Below are 25,149 nucleotides of genomic sequence, written 5' to 3'. Positions count from 1 at the left end.
GGAAGGGACATGGATCTTATATCTGCCGGAATTCAACAAGTCAGTAAACAATTTTGGTATTAACATGCTAATTATGACACGAGTTCCACCAAAGAATATAGATATTATTATTATTATTTAGATGTACTTCCATTAATGTTATATTTTTGTTATGTTTTATACTACAATACATTTTCTCGTTTATGATACATTGGAGATTGTATTGATACATGTATGTGCTTTAAAAATTAATTTCAGCTTCAAAGTGGCAAATCTATCAGGGCCATTACCAATACGCTATAGAGCAATCTTGTGGTGAAGTCGATGACAATGTATTAAGAAATATTACAGATATTTTTAAATCCGGATATTACTGGTTAAAAGATTCACAGATGTTCGAGAAAAAAACATTTCACGGTATGATTACCAAGTGTTCTTTTGCTATGATATAGTATCGATAATAATATATATTAAAAATACGAGGGTCATTCAATACATAAATGAGATTATTGCTATAATTTCGTACCAGGTTTTAGATATCTTTTTTATTAAATGATTATCGATAAATTGTAATTATATTGCCTAGGTTGTATAATCTCTCCTTAAATTTATTGACGGTTTTCCTTAACAGAATGTACATGTGCGTTAAACCTGACTGGCTAACTGTTACCTGTATGGGCCATCAAATATTTATGAGTGATTTCTATTCAAACTGAGACGAACTGAATATTAGATAATTTATTATTTTTATTTCAAATTTCCGTGAATGTTATATCCTGATATCTAAGATTATATGTCCTCATATTTTTACCAACTTATGCCTGCCGTTGCACTAGTAGATGCTTCTGTCACAAAACGTTTTTTCTTATAAGTCATGGACATTTGCTCTTATCTAGCGACACCTCTGAAATAGAAAGCAATGGAAGAATACTTAATAGAAAAATGATGTCTACACATAACTGCATTGTTAAAAAATAGAAAAGAAAATGAATTTGGAAAAATATCATGATCAATTTCTTGTTTTTTTTCATTTTTGTTTGCAATTGTTTTTATCAGAATATAATAAATATATGAATAATGTAGCTTTCTCCATTTCTAATTTCTCGGTAGACGTGAGAGATCCGTGACTTCGGAATTAGTGTTTGTGTTTTATTGTGAAACGCTGAAATATGCAACTCTTACTTATATATAGGAGATAATATCCATTTTGAACTAAAGGTTTGACTTGTGTCCCAAGGCTAGTTATACATGTAGATATATAATTACTATTGTGGCACCATATTAGACTTACCTGTTATGTTACCCAACACAAATGTGGCATCTGTGCAATGCAACAAAATGTGTACTTCCTACACTCAATTAGTTTAATTGAGGTTGATTTTTTTCAGTAGCCAGATAGATAGGACTATTTGCAAGAGGAACATTTATCTAGTGTCTGAATAAGAAATTTGAGAACTTTATGTTCAACATATATTGAACTCAGATAGTCAGTAATAAATATTTTAATTTTTAAATCTGACAAGCATTTTACTTTTCCTTTGAACTGTTACATGCTTAGACACGGGATGATATAATATAAATGTATATATGCAATTTATTTATGCATGAAGATTTTTGCGTAGTCTTACGTATACATTTCTGTTTACAGGACAGTATGCTGACTGGAATCATATGCTAGAAGGCAACCCTTTTTTAAAATGCGGTTCATTTTCTAAAGATGCTGGACCGTACTTCAGGATGTGTACGGACAAAATCCAATCACTCTGCCATTTTGTCAGTACGTAGATAATTATGTATCAAGACATCGAATGTCTGTACGGGAAGTGGTAGAGATAAACTCACATTTTAAAAGTTCAAAAGATAGAGTATTTTGCGCAAACGATTTATTCTTGACAAGGAATAATTTCGTCATCAAGATCATAAGCATTTGTACGGAATCCTGTTCGTGCCACTTAAATTGTCGCCTCGCCAACACGCGAAACGCAAAAATTATCGCTTGCGCCTTGCCGAAACATACTTACATGCGGGTTAACATCCTCGCGAGGTTAAGAGGGCGAAAATTATCGTCTTAATTGCCCGCTTGTCTTTTTTAAACCTCCCATCGTAAATTTTGAAATCCAAAGACAAGTTGGAAAAATTAAAAAAACCTCGCATTGTCGCTTTGTGCACTGTCGTTTGGGGATTTTATTTCTGGAAAAATGATCGAATTTTTTCTTTTTGGGTTTTTTAAATTTATCAATCACCGAAAAAAATTTCAAAATGACATCTCTGCGGGCTGAACACCACTAAATCCGACTTTTTCTTTTTTCCAAAAAAAAAGTTTTCGACTTTTTCTAGCATACAGATTTTCAGAGACTTTTCTTTTTTTAAAATTTCTAATTTTTGTACAAAAAAGAAACATCTTTTGCCCCGATGTACGTTTTTTGGTAAAAGCTGTTTTTCGTAATTTCCAAGGGGAAAAAGGGTTTCGTGTTTTTCATTAATTTTCAAATAATTGTGAATGTTCCCAAGCACAAATATTTTATGAATACTTTTATAAAAAAATCAAAAACATGGTCTAAACGTATGTAATTTTAGTTTTTTACCCCCAAAAGGTTTCGCCCGGGGGACCATCTAAAAGTGTACCTTTTTTGGGTGAAAAAAATCATTTTCTTATATATAATAGAGGGGGGGGCCTTTGCAGAGAAGCTATATCTTCTTACTTGTGTCTGATTTTAAAAAAGAAAAGAGCAAGCCGCCCGGGGAAAAAACATCAGTCAGGTTCAAACCCCGGTCGGCTAGGGTCAAAGTATAGGTCAAGTTCGGTTTTTTCTAAAATATGAATTTTTTCACAAAAATCAAAGGCAGTCCTGAAAAACGAAATACAATCTTCCTAAGCCAAAACCCCATTGGAACAATTCTCTCGGTCCCCCCGGCCGGCCAGTTAGTCTTGGTCTGCCCCCCTACTGCACTTTTTTTGTAATTTTCTGTCCTGTCCTGAGCTTGTGGCATCAATTGATTTGAAGTGCTTAGACATCTACCAACTTACCCCTTTTGGGGTAGAGGGGGGACCCAGGTGTGAACTCGAACTCACCCCAAAAACCCAAGGGTATCCGGGGTACTGTACAGGGCATCAATCGATGCCGGACTTAGGAAAACCTTTCCGCGGGGCAAAAAAAGCAGATTTTCAAATTTCGAACACTGCTTGGTGCCTCTAAAACTCCCTACTCTTCGGGACACAGGACCGAACGGGTTCAGTCTTTGCTGGCCCCTTATTTACCGGCATGTTAAATATTGTACAGTCGGGTCCAGGGGTTCAAACGGGTCCAAAGCCATACGACATGATAAATTTGACGTTTTCCAAATTTTAACACCCCGTTGACCTTATAGGCCTGCCTGCCTTTTATGGGATGTAAAAATACTCAAACTTTTATTATTCGATAACAAGGCCTTACCTACTTTATTCAATTTTGTAATCCGGGGTCACAGGGATCCAACCGGGTTTTGCCCGTCCTATTGAAAAAAAAAATGCTGTTTTGACTCCAACTTCCCCCAAAAATTTTTTTTATTTATGTCCTGACCTCAGTGGTTTCAGATCCCCAATTTTTAAATTTTGAACAGTGCTAGATCCATCCCGTAGATCATATGTAGTAAGGGTAATGGATACACAGAAGCTAAAGGGGTAAAAACGTTCGTTAGGCTAAAAAAAATGATGTTTCATCGTTTTTGCTGTATTGTTTTCCAATTTATCTCCTGTGACCTTAGGGTATCGCACCTTTTCAACCTACCTTTTAAAATGTGATATGTTTTTTGGGGAAAATATTAAGTATATTTATTGTAAGGGGGCTGTTTGCCTTTCATCAGATAATTTCAATAAAAATGGCCCCCGTTTTTAAATTTTTCCTTTCCCGGAACCATTTTTTCATTTCCCTGTCACCCATGGGTCGGAAGTTCAGCCTAGCGTCTAGGGCCCTAGTAGCCTATACTTTATCTTGTCCACTTATTAAGTCACGGGCGCATCAGAGATTAAAAAAAAATCTTCTGGATTTGAAGGCTGCACGAGTTACTTTTTTTGTTTTTTTTACATTTGAATTTTTCAGTAAATTATAGATATATCTCACACTATTTTTTCGTTTTTTTCAAGGGAAACATGAATTAAAAGAGTTTTTTATGAATTTCTTTATTTCATTTTACTTTCTTGCCCTTTTGTTTATTCAATGAAGTTTTTTCCCTTATTTTTGGCATTGTTTAAATTTTTTCGGGAGGGGGTTTTGGGGAGGGGGGGGGGGGGGGGGTTTGGGTCAGGGCTGAATATTGTGATTCTAGTATTTAACAATAATATGGTTGTGGTTACTTGTTTTCTTTTTGCAAGCTTATTTATAGTCCCCACTGGTACCCCTCCAGAAACTGTTCAAAATGTTGTGGGGGGGGATATGAGACATCCCCCCAATTATTTTGGGCAAATTGCGTGTATTAGATTTATTACATGTATAGCTCAAAAAATTTATTTGGCTGAAAAATGGGGATTCTGAAAAATCAAATTTTGGGGAATCCTCTAATAAAAAATTATGACTTTTTAAAAGTGGGGCCCCCGTTAATTGTCCACCCCCGTTAAGTTAATCATTAAAAATGGATACTGTTCTGGAATACAGTTTCTTTTCAATGGTGTACATATACTTCGTTTTTGATTGTTTTTCAGGGTTGACCCTCGACGCGGTATGCGCGACGAACTTTTTTATTTAAGGTCCTTAACGGGTTTGTTAGGTAATGGGGAAATTCGCGTGTCTTGAAAACCCCTGTAGGATGAAGATGGGTTCAACAAAAAAAAAAAACCTTAGTATAAGTTAAAAAAAAAAAACACTTTACATGTTTTTTTATATGGTGGTATGTTTAGGACACATTTTTAGATTAAGTTTCTCGAGCACTCGAAAAATATGTCGTCCCAACGAATAAGATTTCGAACGCTCGAAAAAAGATGTGTGTTTCCGAGTAAACGGGTTTTGCGACGAAAAAATGTGCATCAGATACTTTTTTTGAGCGCCAGAGATAAGAGCCGTATCAGCTTTCGGATATTTTTTTCTAAAAAACAAATAGGCATGGGGTTTCCAAACCCGATCACATGATTTCCCCGCTCGACAGATATTATACAACACATGTTCTACAAGCACGGCCCCCGGGGCCCATCATTTTTTACAAAAATAGTGTCAACATTTCCCTAAAATCGTTTTCGTTAAATTTTTTGACAAGGCATTTAGAGAAATAAGTATAGCGACCATTTTTTTTCCATATCAATGGCCCAAAACAGTCGATATTACAATTTGACGGTCGAATGACGTTCCTCCCATGTGAGAAAACTTCCTACCGCAAAAATGCGCCTTGCAAACTTCCGGCGAATTTTCCCCCAAATTCTCACTGTGTGAAATAATTCACGTTACCGTAAGTTGGCTTCTAAGCAGGTTTCGGGCTAACTCTTTCGCTGGGAAAAACCGGCTCCGCTTTTGCTAAGTGGTTAAAATTAGAAAAACAATGATAAAGTTCCCTCGGGAACGCTATAAATGTTTTTTGGTAATACGTCACAGAACGAAATGACGAATTAAGCCACCTATATATACAGTATGTTATTTGTTTATATGTTTTGTTTTTAAATACTAGCCCCCCCAAAAAGCGGGGCAATATACTTAGTTTAAAAGGAGGAAGAAGAAGAATTAAATTTAAAGAAACATTTTTTCGGGGGTGTAAGGGGGTTGGGAGGGGGGGGCGGAGTGTTTTTTGTCTGGGTTGGTTGGGGTTTGGGGGTGTTTGTACGGCGGAGGGGAGGGGAAGGCTAAGGCCAAGAAATGAAGTAATTGGTCAGGATGGGGGGGTTTAAATTTGTATTGGGGTTCGGCATTGTTGCACTGCTTAAACTTCGACAATCAAAACCCCCTATAGCCGGTAGAACTTGAATGAACCGTAATGGGGTAATAAAAGGGTATTTTTGCGTTTCCTGTTCTTTTGACTTCAGAAAATGAACCCCGGATGACATCTTTGGGGGAAAGTTTTTTTATTTGAAAATCGAAATGGCCGCATCTTTCAAATGTCAAAACATTTCCTTTGAAAAAAATTAAAAAATCTTTGTATTGGGTTTATTCAAATTCTGTTGCTTTTCTGTTCATTAGTTGGGCATTTACATATCAAGTATGCATGATTTGCTGGAGATCCTTGGCTTTCCCATTAAGAAACATCAGAACCCTAAAACACTAGCAGCGTATATTCATATTTTTTTTCGTTTATTGCTTAGTAAAGATTAAAATGCTGTTGTATTTGCAATATCATTTTCTTGTATATAACAAGCACTTGAAATAAAAATTAGTTGAGAAAAGAAACACAATTAAAAGTAAAAAACAGATAGGTAAGCAGAAAACACCACCAACAACAAACTTCTAAACTTAAAAAAAAGAAAAAATAGAAACGCAAACCAAAATTTAATATGTTTTTAACAAGAAAATTTGTTTAAACAGTAAACCAGTTTTGACCTGTTGTTACTCCCTAACAGACACATATATAACTTACCAAAATTTAAATTACATGAAATGCATTAAAAAAAGAATTTTATAATTACCGACGCCCCTTGTAAGTTTCGATATATAACATCATATAAGGCAACATAAAATCCATATCATTAGGAGAAAAACAAGAAAAAAAAGGAGACAAATTTCATTCATTTGCCGTCCCACCCCAGTAAAATTTAAAAGGTTTCACGGGAGTCCAACATGAATTGTGTTTCCAATGATAAATGCGTATTAAATATCCCCCTTACTGTATTTTACAAAATCAAATTGAACCCAGTCCTTATCCAACTTAATTGGAAATTTAAAATTTTTTAAACATTAGTACTTCTCAATTTTTCTATGAAGAAAAAAATCTAAATCCGAAGGCTCTCCTCAGACTGTACAGTTCAGCTCGAGTCTGTCGCAAACGATGGCCCCTGTACCCTTTAAATTAAAACCCTTTAGTCCTATTTCACTGTTCCAGTGTAAAAATTTAAAAAAATAAACTGGGGATCCCTGCACCAAAAGAGATAACTTTTAAAAGCTCCATTACTTTTGGCTTCATAAAATTACAGTTACGTTACTTCGAATACCCCAAAGTGATAATTTTTGAAAAATTTTTTTTAATAAATATTTGTTTTTAAGAAATATATCTATGAAAAAAAACACTGAATTTTGAAACAGTTGACTTTTCCTATATTTACATAATTTTTTTGTTTTGACATTCTAGGTAAACAGCAAAAAGCCCCCTTTACCATTTTTTATTCCTCCTATATCCCAAAAGCAGTTTTTTGAAAGAAAGTATTATAATGATATATGGACAAGACAACAGAACTAAAACATTTTATAGATGTTAATAAAATTATTTTCAGTTTTACACAATCAAGTCCCTTTTAACTTTTAACCTCAGTTAGTTTCTGGATCATGTTAGTGGTAAGGGCGAGATGAGGAGAAAAAAAACTAACACAGAAATAAACAATGCTGTGACCCCTTTTTGAAAGTTACCATTTGTTTTCGGTTAAAAAATGAAAACATCTTCTTTTGCTATTTTGAAAATTTTGGGAAATTTTTCTTTAAAACTCCAAAACTGCATACTTTGTTTTAAAATTTTAATTTTCGCAAATTTTAAACAACGGCCAAACATATTGCAATTTCAGTAAAAAGAAACAAAGTTAAATTTTCATAAAATAAATTACGTCAAATTAAGAAGTCACTTTTGAAAATGAGAGATTAGCTCGGGAAGGAGTAAAACCTCAAATTTCTAGTCACATGTATTTGAAATTTAGAAAAAATTTTAAGACATTTTTTAAATTTATTGTCTGCCAAACATTAAATTTGTAAGTGGGTAGAAAAAAAACTTTGAAAAATTTTTGACCTAATTGCTAAAAATTCAGACTAAAAAGGGGTTCCTTATTTTTAATATAAGGAGTTATTTAAGTTTTGGGTAAACTATTATATTTCAAATTATCTTTGAGGTTTCATCTTTAAATAAAAAAATTAATTTCATGTAAACACATTTTTATGTTTAAAAATTTAACACCAGAATAAAATATCTTCAGGTTTACTAATCGGGTAGAAATATCCGTCCCCAGGGCACCCACGCCCTCGGGCGTAACGAGGCTACCGAGTTACCCCCCAAGAGGTCAGATTGTTTATTTCAGTCCAGAGCAAACTTCAAAACCGTTCAAAATTTTCTTCAAAAATCGATAGAATGGAGGCATGAGATGATGTAAGGCCCCATGAACATGAGGTAGGTCAAAGTTCAATGTCCCCAAAATTTGTTCAAATGGCAAAGTGCCTTTGTATTTTGTTTCCAGATCACAACTTCAAAACTATTCAAGGTATTGACTTTTTAAATTGGTTAAAATAGGTAAAAATAGACGTTTTTTCGCATGGAAAAAACCCCCACCCTCTCCCCACTATCATTTTTAGTCCCCCTCCCCCCACACAAAAAACAAAACACCATCACCGCCGCCCCTCAAAAAACAAACTTTCAAGCACCCCCTTCTGATAAAACCCCCAAAAAATGGTCCCCTTTTTATTTTGTGCCCGGAGAAAAAACTTTTAGAGTTTAGAATAACAGGAAAAAAACCCAACCTTGCAGTGGGTATATACAGGGGTTTTTTTATTTCTGTCTTATCATGTGTAAAAATGATAAAAAAAGCTTAACATGACACGAAACTGATATAAAAAAAAGTAAGAAAAAATGGTTATATTTTTAAAACTCTCTTTATTTGATGTCAGAAGATTTGTGTAGTAATTAAAGTTTTAGTAAAAAAACAAATATCTTGATAGTTTTTCGTTTTCCTTTAACTATTTCTCCATTCAAAAAAAGTCCTTTTACGGAAAAAACATAACGTTTACTGAATGTAAATAAATTTGGAACAATACGTTTTTTTCGTGTTTGAACGTCGACTACTTTTGTTTATTGACGTAAAGTTCCAGCGTTTGTTAATACGTCATAAAAAAAAAAGGATAAAAATATTGTTTGAATTTTTTTTACTCTGTTTGTTGAGTGTGCATAAAGAAAAAAATTCAATCACTGGTTGGAGGTGAGAGGAAATATCCGGCTTTAGGGAAAATGATTAAGCGGTACCCCGGCAAGAGCCCCCGTTATCGCCAGAAACATTTTCCCTCGAGCCGGTATTCCATCTGCACCAAATACATGAAAGAATTTTAAAAAAGAAACAAACGGCCATCGAATATAATTAAAATAATAAATAAAGAAAAATTTTAAATTGCAGTTACGTTAAAAGTAAAGTTTATTGTTATCATACCCTCCCCTTTTTCATACTAAATTCTTACCGTTTTTATAGTGCTGTTTTAGTCGTTTTAAAAATATTGAGCGGTCACGTTTCGGGGACCCCCATTCTAAATTTTTGCGTAAAAGTTTGGAAAAGGACCCATCATCCAAACTTAACCCCAGTTCTTCAATCATCCGGATTTGTTTCAAGCTAAAAAATTTAAATGAAGGATTTAGCCTTTACCCGCTATAAATTTACGTTTTCGAATTTGAAAAAAAAAAAAAAAACATACTGATAAAAAAGGTGGGAAATTTTTACTGAGTGTTCATATTAAAACGGTCAAATCAAAAAAGGCGCTTGGGCCTTACGGTTCAAAACGTTGCAGCGATGAGATTTTGACGTAAGTTAACTAAAACATTAAACACCTTTTAAGTCCGCTTTTATGTCAAAGTTGTTAAAATTTTATTGTATGTTTCATTTTTGTATGTTTGTTATTGTTATTCAATTTTGATATATTCAAAAAATCATTATTGTTTTCATATTTTTGTTATTCTTTTTGTTCTTTGATTTGTTATTCAAATTGGTCATTTTATTTGAAGTCTTACCCTTTTTTTTCTATATGTCGTATTCTTGTTTGAAATTTTGATATTCTTATGGTTTAAAAGCCATTTTTGTTTTTCTATATTTCGTATTTTATTTTATCTTTTGTATTGTTATTCATGTGTGTCATTCATTTCTAAAAATTACCATTGTTATTTATATGTCGTTTTTTTTGTAGTTCGATATTATTTTGACAAAAGTCATCATTGTTGTTTAAAACTGACGTTTCTATTTTCAAACGGTCATTTTTTATTTTATGTTAGTGATTTATTTGTTAGGGCGCTGTGCTATTTAATCGCGGGAAATGCACTACAAAAGAAAAACAAGCTTTTAAAAACAATAATGAATATACAACAACAATAACGTCTTTTACAATAAAAATTGTAAAAGTTGTTAGTAAATTTAATGTTATCAATGTTTGTGCCATTCTAGTGCACTAAATGCTTTGTAGGACCACATTCGTAACAGATCGCATTTGTAACAGGTGTTACAAATGCGATCGCATATGTATCTGGTGTTACAAATGAGATCGCATATGTAACAGAAATCAACCACATTTGTAACAATTTTTGAGACAAATGTGATTGATGCCGATTTTTGATGTGACATCTGATCACATTTGCCACATGTCATTTTCAATCGGAAAAATGAACAAAAAAGTGCATTTTTACACCTGAAACACATTTGTAACATGTTTTGGCTCACTTGTACGAAGTGACAAAGTGAGCTATTGTGATCATCCTTTGTACGTCGTCCGTCGTCCGACCGTCCGTCCGTTCACATTTTTCTTGTGAATACGATAGAAACAACATTTATTATTTGATTTGACAAAACTTGCACAGAACGTGTATATATCTATGATATCTCGGTTCCTTTCAAAAACCAGCCATATCACCTTACTCGAGTTGGAGTTATTGCCCCAGAGATGGCAATAATTACTGATTTTAGCCTTGTGAACAACGCGATAGAAACCACATTTTTTGTTTATTTTTACTAAACTTGCACACAACTTATATATCTATAAGATCTCGGTTCCTTTCAAAAACAACCGTATTGAACCATTTAACTTGGAGTTACGGCCCCTGAATTGGCAAAAAAACTAGCAGCTGATTTTATCATTGTCAACACAATGGAGATTACATTTATTATTTGATTTTTATTAAACTTATAAAAGGATCTCACTTCCTTTAAAAACAGCCATACCGCGCCATTTGTCTCGGAGTAATGGCTGAAATGGCAAAATTTGCTTATTTTTGTCTCGTGAACACAATAGAGACCATATTATTATTTCATTTTGACCAAACTTGTATAGAAATTATTTATCTATAACATCTCGGTTCCTTGCGAAAATGTAAACATGACATAGATCACATTTATTATTTGATTTTGGCCAAACTTGCATTGAACTTATATATCATTAAGATTTTGCTTTTTTCCTGGAATAGTAGCCACATCACGCTATTTGTCTTAGAGTTATGGCCCTGAAATGGCAAAAATCGAAGATTTAATCACATGTATAGTGTAGTATAACTCATGTTAGCGATAGTGGGCCATAACGACCTTCTTGTTGATTAGAGATATTTCCGGTCAGGTTAATATCTTGGTACTGGTTTGTTATCTGGCAATTAAACTTGGAAAGAATGCCGTTATCATGACTGGTCTGTTCATAGTAGCATGGTACTACATGTACATGTCACTTATAAATTTCCCATATCGGTTTTGGTTTGTAAGATTTCATTTTTACTGTATGCAATTGAATATATGAATATGTATGATTAAAGGGGAAGATGCACACCACATGCAATCCCTGTTCAACTTTTATAGGTTGTATCGGTTCAACAACAAATAAAATGCACCGAAAACAGTATCAAGGCAGTCTCAACATAGAAAGTCTTGTAAAAGCTTGTTTTCGTAGAACACCGGGTATATATACATTTATGTATACTTTTAAATAGTGACTAGCTTGACTATTCGAAGACTGCTCATGGCTATTGTTCTGATCCTGACGTCGTCGGCGTGCGCGGGTTCGCTGCAAGATAGGTATTTCGTTCGTTTTTTGTTTATCTTTGTCAATTCGCATTGCTTTGAACATCAAAAAAAAAAAAAAAATAAAAAATAAAAAATAAAAAAATAAACAACTTATAATGACGACAATTGATACATCAAATGAAATATGACCTATTCAAAACCCTGACGTGAATTTTGTTGGATTATATTTATTAAGAGAGTTTTCTTGCCTGGCCTGGTGTCTGCATTCGTATGGAAACACTCTTATTTTGTATCTCTATAGGAGCGGCACAAGTAACTCCATCGGTGAGGGTGGTGCAGTGGATAGTTTTGCAGATTACGAAACCGGCGGAGCCTGTTGAATTCCAAGTCAGGGCCGGAATTTCCAGAGATATTGTGTTTCTCATCCACCCAGTTAAGGCTTTACGTGTATCGGTGCGTTTTACCAGACCCGTAAACGATTGTATGAGTGTAAACTCCTATATGAGCCAGGGTATAATTTCAATTAATATTAATGGGAGGAACTAACCATCGACTAGAGTGTCAAGGAATACACGTTCGAGACCGGTCGATAACTACACGTATCTATTGCGATTTTCGCCTATCGGTGCTGTTTCAAGCTGGGAAATTGTCTATTACTAACATAAAGATACTGTTGTACTGATTTTGATATTTTTGACTTTCGTATCATCATTATCATCATCATCATCATCATCATCATTATCTTGGACTGGTCCGTTGTAGGATCAGTGGTAAAATTAACTGCCCTAAACTGTATTACCTAAATACGGTTGAAAACTGGCGCTCTGAATCCAACAAACAAACATAATATTCATCAAAACCATTCTACAGAGTGCCAAAATTTGAGTCGTTTGCGGTAATAGGTGTAATACGATCACTACAGATTGTCAATAAATGGTGGTTATTTGTACCAAGGTATTTGGAAATCTGATTAAAGCGAGTTATCATCCGGACACAAACGTATATATTACAGCAAAATAACAAAACAAATCTAAGTTCAAAGATATGACCATGATCTTGGATATAGCAACATGGATCATGATCGCAACAAACCTTTTATCCGTGCTGATCATTTGTACCAAAAAATTTGAAAATATGACAATGCATGGGCAAGTTATACCAAGGACAAGAACCTATATATAACTGGACGAAGGCACAAACTCCGCTATTTCACGGCGGGATTATAATAAACGAAGGCATATTTCCTTACAAGCGAGCACAATGGGGTGAGGGTAATTAAAAACTAAGGTGTATTTTCTTAAAATCTCATAGACATTAGTTCGCAGCATGCACAAGGTCGTTCCCTCCTAGACTTAAGACTAACGACTCCGTCTATGACAAATTGTATATAATTTGTCCCAGGACATAGCAACTTCCTGTTTGTCACCCAACTTGAAACAGCTCTGGATAACGAAAGATAGCTACAAATGTATGTCGCCACCGGGTTCGAACCAGTGACATCAGCATTTGGATCTACATTTCAAATAGTCGATGTAACGGTATAAGTAGCTGAAGTTGTAATCATATTATAGTGGTAATGGCAGTGGATGCAGAAATGATAATAAAAATTGAGTCAAGTCACGGGAAAATTGGCATTCGGACATTTTTGTGAATTTCCAGGAACTCTATATTAAGGCTGACCTGGCATTTATGCATCCAAATTAGGGCCAGAAAACTTCATATTCAGGTAGAATAAGCCTTCTTCGAAATAACAGCGAACGGTGTGGGCTATGATTAGACTGCGCGGATGCACAGGCTGATCCGGGCCCACACTGATTGCAAAGCCTCGAAGATTCCCGAAGGCCCATTTTCTCATGATGCGGCTCAAATAATTTTTTGACGTTTTTTGACGTCGACGACGACGACGCTAACTTGTGATGGTGCTTATGGCAGTCATTTAATGATGTTGCGATGACAACCAACTGATTGAACATTTGCAGTATAAAACTCAACATGATACATATGTGCTTCTCATGTCAACCCCCATGTTGAACAAACACATTCGTAACACATTTTACCTGTTACGAATGCGATCGCATACGTACGAAATCTGTTACAAATGCGATCTGTTACGAATGTGGTCCTACAATGCTTTGCTTCTTTTTTAAGTTTTAGTCCAGTTTTTCCTAAGTACAGTGTTTTCTTTAATTTTATCATCTACCCTTACCTTTTGACCAAATTTATGTATTTGATTTAATATCACCCTTTTCATAAATAACTAGAGAGTTAGGGTAAAGAAGGTGTAATTCAGCGACGTCTGGCGGAACGCCAAACGTTACGCATCGCAACGTCGCGACATTACGTTCTATAAAGCTGTTGGAAAGAGCGATGCAGGAGGGCGATACACCGGACATTTTGTTTTTTATTCTCGGCTGGATAATCTTGGTGGTTAAGCACTATATATGCTGTGTATGTGCAAGTCTTTTCTATATGACAATGGGTACATTTAAGAATTTTGAAAGGCATTTCAAAATTCATATATATTTTGAAGACAGCTGATGTGTATAAATTTTATTTATCATTCAGATATTTTATAACATTGCTGTATTACATACAACCATAGAAGTTATCAAGTGCATTGTCATAATAAACATGAAAATTATGAAAACATTTTGATGTTTGTGTTCTGTTTTGTTTGTAGGTAGTAATTATTATACTGACAATTTAACTGTTATTGTTTCGAAGTTCGGAACTCCCTACCGGTATTAACTTGCTCAACATTTGTTTACTGACAACATCTCAACAAGTAACAAAAGCGGGTACTTCCAGTTGTCCGATGTTCAAAAACGAAAACTTTAGTCTGACTGGTTGAATCTTTCTATACATCTGTCTGAGTTTGTTTAGATGCAGTAGTTTCAAAAGATAAGTTATAGCAAAAACAATTATTTGGCGGTAGCTCAACCCCGAATATGTTACAACTTCACATGCAGAATACTATTTTTAAGATATATGCAACAAAAATCTTGAAGCACTTAATGAGATACATGTGACACAAACTTTTATGTATATTTTCGACTACGCCAAGGGCCATAACACTGGTCTGACTGTGTGAGATCAAATTAAAACATTTATTATACCTCTCTTTTGTCTACAATGATAAAAATCCCATTACCCGGGAAAGACATATTTTGACTGTCAAAAACATTTTCAACCTTTCTTCTTTTTTGTATACAATGATAAAATCCCATTACCCGAGAAAGACATATTTTGACTATCAAAAACATTTTCAACCTTTTTGATATGTGACCAAGCGAAAGTGACTGTCATGTGACCGCGCTGATATTAACCCGAGGGCAGAATGTCATCCGAGGCGAAATTATAATATACTCAAATGGAAGTGCTGATAACAATCCTGGGAGGTTTGATGACTTTTGGTCAATACTTTCTGAGATATGCCCGACACTAATTCAGACTGACGGACAGACGGACGGGTGGGCTAGGGCAACACTAATTGCCCCACCCAAACACAACATGGATGGAGGGAGGGGGTGCACATAAAAAGAAATTATTTCATATTGTAACATTCTTTATGCAAAAGAAATCAGTTACCGCCAGTTGCACCTTAAATTATACTTAATAACACATCTTCTTAAAATATGTCCTAACATTTCATGCGAGAGAATAAAATTACGGCTTTCTATTTACCGCAGAATAGTCTACAATCTTCTAAGTAAGTAACTTGAAAATATCCACATATATTCACGTGATAAAGACAACTATGAAATGTAATGATTGGAAATACAAGAATGAAAGTATGTTTCAGAAAGTATTAGATTTTTTAAAGCGGTATGGCTAAACATCTATTTGCAAACAACATTCGCCGTTTTAGTAATAAGACGTTTGCGTAACGTCAGAAAAAAGCGGGAAAATGCGCAACGCCAAACGCCGTCCATATCGCCATTTGAGACTTTATCATTTTTTTTTTGAGACTTCGTAGCTCGCAAATAAAGTCGGTAGTCAAGGACTTTATTCGTTATTTTGCTGCAAAATGCCTTTTAAGTAATTGTGTATTTTTTTTTAACTCTATGGACCAATCAATGCATGTTCCCAATTTATACAAAGAACGTCACTTCCGTAGAGTTCAGATTTGGAACAACACATGCTAAGAGTTATGGCTACAATTTTATTAATCAAAAAGGGTCAGACTCAAACTTATCAGTTAACAAACTCGTGTGCAATCAATGCTGCTATAGGCTAAAACATTTCTGGTAAAAGTGTATTTCATTGATTTGTCAAATGATTTTCTTATGATTTTTATGTCAGAAAAATGCAAGAAAAAATGGGGATAGGGGAAAATTTATGACAATACTGCAAAAACGAAGTCAGTGACCCCCTATTTTTGTTTGCTCATTTTATAGTAAAATAAATTTGTAAGATATTATTAGTTTCGACGTCATTTGCGTAAAAAGTGTGCATTTGACCTTTTCAATAATGATTGTACATCGGGTGAAGATCAACTTTTGCTGTTATTTACGTATGTTATCAACGATGCAACTTGTTTTTGAAAATCCCGCTCATTACACCTTCTTCATCTTAATTGAGTCTTTTTGGCAGTATCCAGAATTGATTTTCAAAATCTTAGTACATGCTTTCAAGTATCCAAATTTTATTTCTTTTATATGTCGAGCAAAACAATGTTATCTCCCGCTTTTAAATGGCACGGTATCTGTTTCTGCCTGCTCCAGTTTTGTGCGTGTACACAGGGATATTCTTGAGAGGCATTTTACGCGTTCATGTGTTTGCTGCGACGTCTTTTTACGACATTTCCGTATTATTGTTGTTTTGACGTTTACATCATTGTATTATTTAAGAAATGAAATGATTTTTTTTTCGGTGTTCATGCGAAATGAACGACAGAATAGGATCGGCAAATCCATGTTTAATTTGCCGATCTTATTCTGTCCTTCATTTCGTATGAACACTGAAAAAAATAGTTTCATTTCTTATATTTACACTATATTTCATTTCCATTTGTAGACAAGATAATATTATAAATTGCACATATTTTGTGGCATTTAACATTAAAATAAGCTTCCCGGCCATTCTGTTCACCAGACGGAACAACCACGACGTCATCTAAGGAACGTTCTCCCTGACTATACGCGGACTACGATAACGAAAACGCGACAACACGATGATGATAACGCGATACTACGATAACGGAAATAGTGAAAACGCGACGGTACGATTGTGAAAACGCGATATCACCATCGTAGTATCGTATTATCGCGTTATCATCATCGTGGTTTGGTGATTTCGCGTTTTCAACATCGAACTACCAAGTATCGTATTTTCAGATCAACACATTCAAAGGCGATGGCCCTAACGGAATTACATATTTATTAAGTAAGCGATTCGCGTGGCTTATTGTATGATTTACTAAGGTTCAGAATTCAAATTGCTTGAGCGCTAGGCTTTAAAAGTTTTATTCATTTATACCGATTTGAACATTAATACTGCATTAAACATCGGATATGGCGATTCATTCGATGACAGGTTGAGCAACGCTGTGCGATAAACAGCCGTGCAGTCTGATTTAAGTCTATGTTTGCTTATATATCTCTGACGTGCCAATGACTTCAATAAGTGTACAAAATAATGTATAGGCTGCTAGGCCGCCAACTTCACGCTGCTATGCCGCCGGGCTGCTAGACCGCCAACTTCACGCTGCTATGCCGCCGGGCTGCTAGACCGCCAACTTCACGCTGCTAGGCAGCTAGGCTGCTAAGCTGCTAACTTATTTCCTGGCCTCATTTGTGTAAGTTTTATTTTGTAGCTACGAATTTATTCTACATTATATTGTAATTTTAATGATATGTCTGCAGCACTGGACTTAAACAATATAAACCCGACCATATTTGATTTTTCCGATTGATTTTTGTATATATTCAGGTCAAGGTCACTTCGTTGAGGGACCAAATTTATTCATCACTCATTTGTTTTAAAGTTTGTGCCTAGCACTCAGTAAAATATTTTTTATTACACCAAACTTTATTTTTTCGCATTTTTCAAAGGTTTTTTTAAATACCCACCCCAAAAAACATTACCATCCCCCACCTCTCCAGAATATTAGTTTAGGGTAAGATATTTTATTTCTGAAGGCAGTTCCGTCGATGAAATAGATTAAACTCGTTTTCTTGCAAGAAAAAAAGAACAACAAAAATCGGAGACAATTTTTTTTTTTCGACAATATTCAACAAGGTACACTTAATATAAAAAAAAATGGTCTCCGATTTTTTTTCAGGAAATCAAGTTTAATCCATTGATTGAGACCATGTTAAAGTACTTGGGTGAGCCATATGTGTCAGGGGAGGTAGTACATGGAGGTACGGTATTGTTATAATGACACTAGGTTAGATTTTGACCGCTGTTCGAGACTCTTAATCCCGGGTATCTACCTATACCTTATATGAATATGTTGGTAGGTATCTAGGCTTTACATTTAAGTACTTACAAGTCCATATAATGCCATCAGAGCTCAGGACAGGTATCGTAAATGACCAAACTTGTTATATGCGGTAGGGTGCTGGCAAAGACTAAGCTGGTCCAACCGGGGAGCCGTGGAATTGCTCCAATGGTGTCGTTGGACTCAGTGAAGATAGTGCCTGCCTTGACTGCTCTAAAAAGTTCATATTTTGAGAATATTACCGAACTTTAACCTATGACCTTGACCCCTAGCCGACCGGATTTGAACCAAACTTGGCCTGTTTTCTCTAGGTACTGGCTTGCCCTTTGCTTTAAGGTATTATTTATTTATCAAAATAGGACATCAGGTTATGAAGATATGACTCCTCTGACAAGGCCAATCCCTATATTTAATATATGAAGAAGTATGCATATTTTCACGAAAAATGGTACATGTTTAGACTGTCCCACGACGAACCCGTAGTTTGTCAAATATACAAATTACCATGTCTGTTTAGACAATATTTACATCTAATTTACAGAAGTTATTTCATAAAAATATCTCGTGTTTGGACATTTTAGAATTATTTGAAGTTAACACTTACCCTGCTAAATCTCTATAATGAACATGTCCATCCTTCAATTTGGCCACAGTACCATTAACTGTTACAAGGGTGCTATCCAAAAAGATACTTACTGAATGGCGAACAGTGCAGATCATGATCAAACTGCATGGATATGCAGGCTGATCATGATCTACACTGATCGTAAAGGCAGAATCAATCTTGTCCAGCAGGTTAAAGGTTATTGAAAAACATGGACTTTTTCCGCACGGAAAAGTACGGAAATACAGCTGATATCCTAAATTACGTACAGACGAAGGAACAGATAATATTGTCTTTTTGACACAGACTTTCAGATAGTGTCATTTTCTATAAAAAAAAGTTTTATTTGCAGTTATTTACCCAAATAAATATTTCATAAGCACTTTTTTCCTTATGTACGGCTAATATTTTAAGCAAAAAATTGCAAAGTCCAGCAAATTTTTCCGATGGCGTGTAGAAAATTGTTTTCATACTCGTTTTTAGTCAATTTTTCGTCGGCATTCAATGGGACACTAACCGGATTCCGTAGTTTCCCTTTGTCAACGGTGTAGCAGAAAATATCACCAACGGTGCTGTAGTAAGAAATAATCCCTATCACCGGGCGACAAAGCGACAATGCGACAATGCGAGATTTTACTAATTCTCGCAACTATGTATATTGGATTTCAATTTCACGATGCGAGGTTTAAAAAAGACAAGCGACAATTAAGACGATAAATCTCGCATGTAAGTATGTTTTCGGACAAGGCGACAACGCGATAATTATCGCGTTGTCGCGTGTTGGCGAGGCGACAATTTAAGTGGCACGAACAGGATTCCGTACATTTGTGTTTAATATCGTCGTAACATTTTTATCATCCAAATGTACTAAAAGTTAGTACTTTGATTGTTCATAAAATGGCCATTTATTGTGTCCTCTAAGTAGTTAGTGATATAAGTTACCTTATAGACGTGATGGAATATTTATATGCCGATGGTTTAAAACGAGGCTAGAGTCTCATTACATACAGTCGCATTAGTCTAAGTATGCACAATCTAAGAATAATACATTGTAAAGATATATCTGTAATAACGAAAGAATTTTTACTGATTAGACAGTTTAATTGATAATCAACACCACTACAGAAGTGTGAACAAATTCAAATCATAACATTCGAATATTTGCAGTAAGTTATTATATAATAATTTCTTTTTTCATTTCAGAACCACCTGATACAGGCATTTATGAAACATGTTTTAAAGGTTGGATATGGTTTATCCGTATTATAATGCATTTGACTAAGTAGCAAGGGTTTCCTTCTTAAACTAGGTGCTGATATCCGTTAGAGAATACTCAAAATGTGATATCAGTAGTTCCGTTTATGTATTCAAACATTTAAACCAATGTCGCTATTACGTCAGTTATTTGAGTATGTACGTCTGTGATGTTTTCGTATGTGGCGCAGTTAATGAGACAAAAATAGCAAGTGTTTTAAGTCTTTGTTTATTGTAATTTAAGCAGTTCAGCGGCAAAAAGAATAACGCCTCCTCGATCCTTTCTCTCTGAGAAATTCAATGTTGTGTCTGTATCTGGTCAGATATCAGTATATATGCTGATAATATTATCTTTCCTAACTGGATTTTATCCAACATAATTTTCAACTGGTTAAATAAAAAGAAACGGTATTAAATACGGATAAACATATTCATACATATATCCCAACGAGGTATTCAGGTATCACATTTCTTATTGTGCCGTAATCGTGGACTGAAGTTTACTTTCTGCTTTTTGTTGTTATTGATTTTGATTTTTGATCTTATTGTTGGCGGCGTCGTGATTTTTTCTGCACTTTGTCTGCTATTTGGATTCAGCTCTTTAAATCTATAACTTTCACTATAATATAGCCGATGACACTTCGAAATAAACGCATTTATGTATGGCATTTATCGGATTTTGAGAACAAGGGGCCAAGTGACAGGAGAATTATCGATTCAAAAGTTACATATGTTTTTTTTAAGGTTTTAATTATAAGAACTTATAATTACGCATTTAAGAACTGCAATATAAATAACAACACTTGTGACGGATTTTCTTTGATTTAGATTCAACAACTGCGACAAAAAGCTCAGCACTCTCTACCGGTTTCTCAACAACAAACCATCAAGTGACGAAGCCAACATCTCGCCAGAATCAGACGAAAACTTCAAAGGAAGTACTGGGAGAAGAAGGAAAAGATTCAAGTATGAATTTTTCATGTATTTCAGCTATTTCCGGTTTAAGCTTTCCAGTATTTTTTTTATTATTGATCGTTCAATGTGTTTGTTTATTTTGTCTTCGTCTGTCTAATTGTTTTTGTTTGTCACGGTATCGTTATATCTTATAGCTACTGAGACGTAATCATTGCAACTGATATACTTCAAGCAAAGTCATGGGGTTCATAAATTCTATGCATCAAAATTGAAAAAATACTTGTACCTCTTTAATCGCTAATATACATAAAGCATTGTAAATACTCTAAACAAAAATCAAATACGAGTTAAAAGTGATGTCCCTAACGCTATTGATCATTATTTGCCTAACTTTCGAAACAGAAACCCCGTATAAGTAATATTTCGGGTAATTATTCTGAAGAAAACCATACATAAATGAATTTTATTTCAGAAATGAATTTTATTTCACATTTTATTTCATAAATGAATTTTATTTCACAAAACAAAGGAAATTAGGAGAGGCAAGTCATCTTACTAAACCAAAGGTGCACACCCCTTGAACATTACAGGCATAGGTACAGATCAATATGATTACATATTCACTAATCCTATTAGTGTTTATAAATGTGACATTTTGTAACAAGCATTCTTTTCCCTATAAGATACTGAGCTATACTTCACTTTCTTAGAGAATTGTTATTTTTTCTTTTTAATAAATAAACTGAAAAAAAAACCATCTGAAACAGTGAGGCAAAGGTAAACAATAAACAGATGCATATATAATAATTGTCTTTTACTTAAAAAAAACAACAACAAACAAAAAAACACATACACACACAAGGTCGAGCCTAAACCCATTTTAACTCTCCATCAATTGGTAGTGCAAGGGAAGTAAACGGAATGCTTTATACAGGATATCCATCATCAAACTAAATTTTTGGACATCAAAAACAGTTGATATTTTTTTATAAATATCTGATTATCATAAACATACAAAATAATACATTTAACATATAAACTGCACACACAAAAAGAGCTCGGAAACGGAACACTTGAATGTGTAGATCATGTAATGTAGCACTCATAAAGCCAGTGTATAAATAACTTACTACACTGTGCCGTTTCTGTCTAATTTATTTTCCGTTTACAATAGTATAACTTCTAACTGACGGAGCTAACTAAATTTTATTTGCACTTCGTTAGAAAACAAGTTCACGCTTATTGATTAACCTGGATTTTTCTTTTTTACTTAAAAGATTTCTACAGAAAGAAATCTCATCATTTTTCTTTTACAATCAACAACCTTCTTTCTAAGCCAAAGGACAAAATAGAAATTTTGCATCAGATAGTTATAAATATTTGCACGGATTTTTAACAATTGCAACGAATTTCTAAAAATGTATGTTATATTATGTCTGACAGATAAACTCGGGAAAATTCCTAAAAATGGCTTTTCTTTTCCTTGTTTTTATTGTTTAATATAACATACAGTTTTTATAATTATTTTGCTTTGGTCAGTATATAACTCTGTTAATATATATATTTTATACAAATTTATCACTGTGTAATACGAATATCCTGCTGTATAAGTATGATTATGTATGATTAGGTTGTTTCAATCATTTTGCATTTTGATATTAACAAATCAATTTAGGTGCAGTTAAATTCTTCAACCTATAATGCAAAGTTTCGCATGCAAAGTTTGATATTCATTCATTTCGGAAGTCTTAATTAAAGAACAATTTTATATTTGCAATACATATCATTCCATATACTGAAATTTAGAGGTCAATTTTGCATATTTGTCATGATCATCTAATACGTAGGTCACTCAATACAACATTACACTACTCTCACTACAAAAGCAATGTTTTTTTCTCCAACATTCTTGCAGCAACTTTCTTACTTGTATATATTAAGACAACGGTAATTGACATGTGTATGTACAGTCAATCCCGAATAAAGCTTATATCTGGCATGAAAATGGCATTTCCCAAACGTGAAAAAAGAATGCTACAATATGTACTATATGTGGACTTTGGAGGAATATCCAGCAATTACCACCGACACTGAGTATTAAAAAGTATTGCTTTTAAATTTCATTTCAGATCTTGGTAAGACAGTAGGTTTGTCAGTTGGACTGAGCTTGGCCGTGATCGGCGGGATTATATTTGTCATTTACATGTTCAGAAGGTAACAGCAGATGCTCCTTTTACCTACTATAATATCTATTTTTATAAAGACAGCCGTTCGTTGTAAACCAAAGTATCTATATCTATCTAGTATCTATATTACTGTTTGTTTTTCATATATAAGCACTTGTATTGAATTTAGAATATGAGTTAGGAGCTGTTAAATGCATATCGCATAAGTTAAAAAAAAACCCAAATTTGAACTGTGCAGTTTACTTTTGAAATTATATTTCTTTATTTGTATGGTTATACGTTAGATACAAATGTTGGAAATCAACTAGCCACGGAAATAACAGTAAAGCCAAACGTCCAGGTAAAAAATCTTCAACGGAGCGAGTTATTGCCTATGTTAACTCTTCGTATGATGTAACTCCAAATGAATACAGTTTTGTGAACAAAACAAGTAATAAAGTAAGTAACGATGGAGAACAGTGTTACGTCACAGAAGAAGAATATGATGTTTCTTTTAACGTTCAAAGTAACAGCTCAAACACATCCAATAATATCTACAACACGATGCAAAGCGAGGCATATGGCTCGACAAACAACGTAAGCAGAGGAGTGCATTGTGACAATGTGTATGACAGAACACAGCGCCAAGAAACAGATTCAGTGTACAATTCTGCTAGACAAATAAAAGATTTAACTCAGTGTGATAACGTATATAATCACTTATCGGAAGCTACCGCCAGAGATGATCAAAATTATTATGAGTCTACATTAAACACGAATAAGTTTGACCTTGTTACAGATCAAACTTACGGTAAGCTGAAATAGATGGAAAGGCTAAAAAGCATTTATGCAATACATACATATGTTTTGGCAAAGTCAAGCACACTTTAATACACCAACATTTATAACTTGAAAGTATTCTTATCTGTTACTGAAAATTTGCAGAATAACAGTTTGGTTAATGTTTGTTAAAGATTTTACACCTAGTCACAAACGGAGGGAGACGACTGAATATAAAACGGGCAAGACAATATCTAGGCGTTACTTCCCTTGACCGATAAAAAGAGGTCAGAACTTGATGCTCGTTGATGAAAGTACACTGCTATCATTAAATACGCATTTGTTCATTTATACTTTTTTCCTATGACTTATATATATAACTAAATAATACATAAGCTATAACCATGTTTAACAGAAATGTAGTACATTTGAATGAAATTAATTAACACTTCGTTTGATAGGTAGTACATATATGTAGCTTTCCGAAAATGGTCACTACATGTTACTATTTTCAGACTGAATCATTCCAATATTTTATCTTTCTCAGAACGTATTTTACACTTTATAAGCATTCTCAAATAAACAATTGACTGTATACAAAGTGAGCAGAGTAACTGTATTGAGTTCACTTCTCATATATGTTTGTCTTACCATTAGTGTAAAAAAAAGGATCCTTGACGAAAATTAAAATGCTCGCCATGTCTCCATTTACCACCGACTTTGATACTGCACAAAATACACAAATAACTGCAAATTGTTACTTTCAGGCCAGGAGAATATTGTTGTTTGGGTAATTACATTGTGACGGATGTTAGGATTGATTAATTTTAAGAACAAGTGCACAACAATGTTTTATTCACATTTACATCAACGCCAATAAATATATGAACCTTCAAAGTTGAAGTAGTTGTTTTTCAGTAATTTAAGTACACATGTTGTTGAACAACGCATGGATTTAATGTTTAAATGAAAGTATTTTAAGTGGAAGTCTGGATGGTATTTATGTATTTTCTCGTTACAGGGATATACACAAATATTTGTGATATGGCGGTATGATGTAGTCGCTATAATTTTAAAAGAATTTCAAAAAGCCTTAGCAGCTGAATAGGTTAATGGTAGTATTTGATCATAAATGTTTTCTCTCATTACTGTATTTATTCTCAGA

The 25,149-nt window shown here is 34.2% G+C and overlaps 1 protein-coding gene across 1 annotated transcript; it reads left to right on the top strand.

Moving 5' to 3' along the window:
• Positions 1-244: 244 nt before the first annotated feature.
• Positions 245-24,898, top strand: LOC123547099 (uncharacterized). Its single transcript, XM_053551397.1, has 6 exons — positions 245-396; positions 1,628-1,756; positions 20,074-20,112; positions 20,953-21,090; positions 23,169-23,253; positions 23,510-24,898. Exons 1-6 carry the CDS (start codon positions 372-374, stop codon positions 24,027-24,029), a joined length of 936 nt encoding a protein of 311 aa, XP_053407372.1. The 5' UTR covers positions 245-371; the 3' UTR covers positions 24,030-24,898.
• Positions 24,899-25,149: the final 251 nt, after the last annotated feature.

Source organism: Mercenaria mercenaria, chromosome 9 (assembly GCF_021730395.1).
Source record: "Mercenaria mercenaria strain notata chromosome 9, MADL_Memer_1, whole genome shotgun sequence".
Taxonomy (NCBI): domain Eukaryota; kingdom Metazoa; phylum Mollusca; class Bivalvia; order Venerida; family Veneridae; genus Mercenaria; species Mercenaria mercenaria.
Note: the sequence above shows the minus strand (reverse complement) of the source record. Positions and strands in the feature narration are given on the sequence as shown.